General features: G+C 44.2%; 1 protein-coding gene across 26 annotated transcripts in view; it reads right to left on the bottom strand.

Annotated features, from left to right (window-relative positions):
- LOC113802704 (transforming acidic coiled-coil-containing protein 1) overlaps window positions 1-5,000 on the bottom strand; it is a 136,932-nt gene that overhangs the window by 96,131 nt on the left and 35,801 nt on the right. For 2 of the 26 annotated variants that reach the window (XM_070114972.1, XM_027353316.2), the window contains exon 1: window positions 1,351-1,680. The exons of 21 other annotated variants lie outside the window; for them this stretch is intronic. In XM_070114972.1, the coding sequence (XP_069971073.1) occupies window positions 1,351-1,383 (33 nt within the window). In that variant the 5' untranslated portion in view covers window positions 1,384-1,680. Of the gene's footprint in view, window positions 1-1,156; window positions 1,193-1,350; window positions 1,681-5,000 lie in introns of those variants that run through there. 3 more of the 26 variants (XM_070113790.1, XM_070114159.1, XM_070114533.1) reach the window with 3 other exon arrangements.

Raw genomic sequence — 5,000 nt, forward strand, 5'->3', positions numbered from 1 at the left:
CTTCGCTAAACCCAGCGTCCCTTCCCCCTTCCCCCTACTCTTTCCCCCTTTCCCTAGCCAGCATCCATCCCACTTTACCCCTTGTTCCTTCCCCATCCCTTGCATCCAACCCCCTTCCCTCCCTCCCCCCTTCCCTCAACATTTTCTCCCTCCTCAACCCCCCAACGTCCAACCTCCTTCCCCTTTCCCCGTACCCCCTTCCCCTTCCCCTCCCCCACCCACCCCAGCGTCCAACCCCGAAGCCTCACCGCAAGCGCCGCCCCAAGCAAAATCCGCCACATGCACTGCCACCACAAGGCCGCGTTCAAGAAAAAAGGAAAGTGTATGCAAGGCTGGCGTTCGCAAAGCTAGTGTTTTCTCTCACCCACTTACCAACCAAACACAGCAGACACAGTCGTTACCCTGAGACATAGTAAACCTGACGAAGTAAAGAACACATAAGACGAGAAAAGAAAGAAAAATACGAGAGACTACAGAGAGAAACCCGGTTTAGATCGAAGTCGTTGGCTGAGCAGCAGGAAATTGGTAATTTGCTGTTTGTTGTTGTTAAGCCGGGCTGTAACGAAGAGACCAGTAACGGCCCGTTTTCACTTTTGGTCCATGCTGGTTGGTGTCCATCGTCCGTGGAATGTGAACGTGTGTGTGTGTGTATGTGTGTGTTCCTTGGCGATTTTCATGGTTCTGCTAGTTTTCTGTGTTATAACCAGGCCACACATGCTATATTTCATGCTGCGGCAGATGTTAATGTGACGAAATGGTGTCCGTTGGTAAGTGGGTAAGGTAGGACAGGTGTGACAGAGGTATAGTCCAGGTGATTCACACGGTGAGTCACTGCACTTAGAGGAGCTCCTGAACCTTGCCTGGTTCCTTGTGCAAACGTCACAGGTATACAGTGTGGGTGTGTGTGCATGTTCACTCGTACATGTATAGGTAAATATTCCGTAAACATACTGAGTGCATATGTCTTACATGCATTCCTAAATTAATTCAGTGATCCAGAATAAAAAAAAATAGACATATCTCAACATAAACACATACAAATTTGCACATTCTCACGCCCATAGAGACACTTAGACACGTGACAACACCGTGACAACCACCGTAATGCTAACATACAACATATGCAGAAGTGCAAATAACAGTTTGCATTACGTACCATCACATATTGCAATGACATCGTCACCAACACCGCGTTATCACCATCACCGTGTTATCACCACCACCTCCGTCACCACCGCGTCACCACCACACCACCATACCGTCTCATTCGCTTCATTTATCACAGACGTAACAATCCCACGAACACCGTCACAGCTGTCGGCCAACACAGCACCACAGACACACACTTACCGGACTACACATACACAGGAACATGTCTGCCATAAGCCACACAGGTCCTCCTCACTCCAACCTTCCCCGTGAGACTCGACAAGCACGGCACGTCACAACTTCCATGACGTTAGGGTTACGTCACACACACTGTTAAACGTCGACACTAGCACCAACACCTCCAAAAACAGAAAGAATAATAAAAAAAGAAAGACACAAAACAGTATCCACCACGTCACACCAGCACACGCGCGTCACACAACCGACTTCGAGTCCGCGTCACGTTTCGTCAGTGCGAGAGAACCTTCTGTTCGCGAGCTGCACTGACCTCCCTCAGCCACGGCCAACACCACACTGATCATCTTCCACGCACTCTCACGCCGGTACTGTCACGCACGTCGCATGGTCTCACATACCTTCGTACACTCACATAAACACAATTTATATACAATTATTATGCATGAGTACTTACCGTTACTACTTATACTACTTACATAAATATTTGATAAGTACATGACACCTTTGCACAAAAGTCGACGTGTAAACCTACAAACGAACAAAAGATCGAATACAGACATAACAACGACACAAAGACCACCCACAAGACGCCCATTCACAAACAAACGAAAACACACAAAAACAACAGACAAACCCCGACACAAACAGAGGAAGACACGCAAACGCACCGAGATCCAAGCTTATTATCGATAGCCTGAGCGAACTTCCTCTCCCCTTCCTTCTCCCTCTCCCCTTCTCTCTCCCTCTCCCATTCCCTCTCCCTCTCTCCTTCCCTCTCCCTCTCCTCTTCTCTCTCTCTCTCTCCCCCCTTCCCTCTCCCTCTCCCTCTCCGCCACAACTTCTCTCTTATCCGGTTCCAGCTAGATTTCGCAATTTTTTTTTTAACGGCTTCGATAACAAGCGGTAATACACACCGGGCTAGACTTTCATCAAAGGGAGATAAATACACTGAAAAAAAATACACATATACCTCTTTTCTATTTCCTAAAACGAAATACACGCACACCCTATTTAATCAATCAAGCAAATCTCACTCATAGCAAACAACCATCGGGCAGACAAGCAAGCAAACAAGCAGACAAACAAGCAGACTACGTGAAGCTTCAGGTTAAAGTTTCAGCGCGACGGGTAAGGTGTGTGTATTGAGGTTAGGTATCGATTGCGCCGGCAGGGAACGCCACGATTCATTTACACGCTGGCTTGATTCACACGTACATACATACGCACATGCATATGCTATGGAATTTACTTCCTAACTCATGTGCTCATTTGTACATGAAAGACACGTAGTTGTATGTATCCGTTTCCGTGTTAATTTTTCATACATATACATTGTATAAATATGAAAACAACAAAGGTATGTATTCCAACGAATATGTACATGAAAGCATTCAAACATGCATATGCATGTATTCAAAAATATACACACAGAAAACATACAAATGCCATGACTTTTCGTCTGAAACAGTGAATTGCACATTTTAGTGGAAATACCATTCCACACACACATGTATATATTTTTCTTTTATTTCTTCGCGGTGAGTTTCTCCATTCTCTCACAAAGTATTGTATTTGTGTATTTGTTATAAAGCACTCCCAGGTATATACATCTAAGCATACATACTAAATACACATGTAAATACAATAAATATCCACGTATATACATACATACAATGTATTTATATACAACACACAAATATCTATACTTCATATTTTAGTGCCTCCTCTCTCTCTCTCGTTATCTATAAATACAGAGATAGAAATACACACACACACACATACTCACGCACACACATACTTACGCACACACACACACGCACACAAACAAACACACACACCCACACACATATAGATAGATAGATAGATAGATGAATATATATATACACACACTCAAAATAGATATATATTCGGTTTATATATATACATACACACACACACACACACACACACACACACACACACACACACACACACACACACACACACACACACACACACACACACACACACACACACACACACACGGAAACAAGCACGCATCCACGCGCTCGTAACACATGCGTGTGACTCACATCCGTCCTGTACGCATCTACGCTCGCGCGCACCCCCTTTCGTGTCATCTGGCAATCCTCGTGCTTACAGACATCGCCATATAAGTACCACTATTCATATTTCAGTGGGGGAGTCGAGGGGGGGAGGGAGTCGTGGCACGCAGGTGGGTACTGGCATCCGGGGGTCACGTGATTAGCTTGGCAATACTGTCACGCACAATACAACAGGTCATGGTAATTGGGTCGTTCTTTGTGTGAATATGCCCCTGGTTGGCGGGAGACGAGCAGGCAGTAATGAAGTGAAGGCCGGCACTTGTTAAGTTCATTAATTATTAAATAGTGAATGGGAGGGAGGGAGGGAAGTAAGGAAGGAGAGAGGGAAGGAAGTAAGGGAGAGACAGAGAGAAAGAGACAACCAGACAGACAGAGAGAGAGAAAGAGACAGAGAGGGAGAGAGAGAAAGAGACAGAGGGAGAGAGAAAGAGACAGATAGACAGAGGCAGAAAGAAAAGAAGAAATAAAACGGAAGAAAAACAACAAACAAACAAACAAACAAACAGAAGCAGACGAAGAAGGCAGTTGCATGTAGCCTCAAACGCCATTTCTAGCAGAGAAGTTTGGAACTACATCCGACCCGTGAGACTGCAGATTAAAGTATATGCAAATGAGAAGACATTCTCACTCACTCACTCCAAAAACTCTTCTTGTTGACGACGACTCTGAAGGACATTCGCAAATATCGTCTTTAAGCATTAAACTCATCCTTAGACTGCAGGTATTAAAGTATCGTGTCTCCATAAAGTGCTTTGTTGTGCACCGTTGCTCTGCATTTTCGTTTCTCCTCTTCTTTCTGTTCTTCGCTTTTCACAGTTTGCTATTTTTTTGTTTAAAGGGGTAACTGTGTCGCGATTTTGTTCTTGTATTGACGCAAATAGCCCGGATTTTATCGACCGTCATGATGTTAAACATAATGGTTTCAGCTATATATAGATTTTTCTTCTCTCTCGCGCGCGTGTGTGTGTAGGAGAGAGAGAGAGAGAGAGAGAGAGAGAGAGAGAGAGAGAGAGAGAGAGAGAGAGAGAGAGAGAGAGAGAGAGAGAGAGAGAGAGAGAGAGAGAAAGTGAGTGGGAGAGGGAGAGAGAGAGAGAGACAGAGAGAGGGAGAGAGAGAGAGAGGAGAGAGAGAGAGAGAGAGAGAGAGAGAGAGAGAGAAAGAAAGAAACAAAGAGATAGAGAGAGAAAGAAAGAAACAAAGAGATAGAGAGAGAAAGAAAGAAACAAAGAGATAGAGAGAGAAAGAAAGAAACAAAGAGATAGAGAGAGAAAGAAAGAAACAAAGAGACAGAGAGAGAAAGAGATTGAGCATGCATGCAAAACAAGTAAATAATAAAAAAAAAAACAGCTTGTATCCATCCTATTCAAAGTTCGTGTGGCAAGGGAAGGTTAAACCGAAGACAGTTACTTCACTTCACCACAGAATGAGATGATGACTTGTCAGAACAACCCATGACTAAAAATCATTCTGGAGTGGAGATTAATCTGTGTGTTACCGTTATTTCTGTTATTTCTTGGATTTCTCAATATTCTTATAATCAAAAAGAAA

This window comes from Penaeus vannamei, chromosome 1, assembly GCF_042767895.1.
Source record: "Penaeus vannamei isolate JL-2024 chromosome 1, ASM4276789v1, whole genome shotgun sequence".
Classification (NCBI taxonomy): Eukaryota; Metazoa; Arthropoda; class Malacostraca; order Decapoda; family Penaeidae; genus Penaeus; species Penaeus vannamei.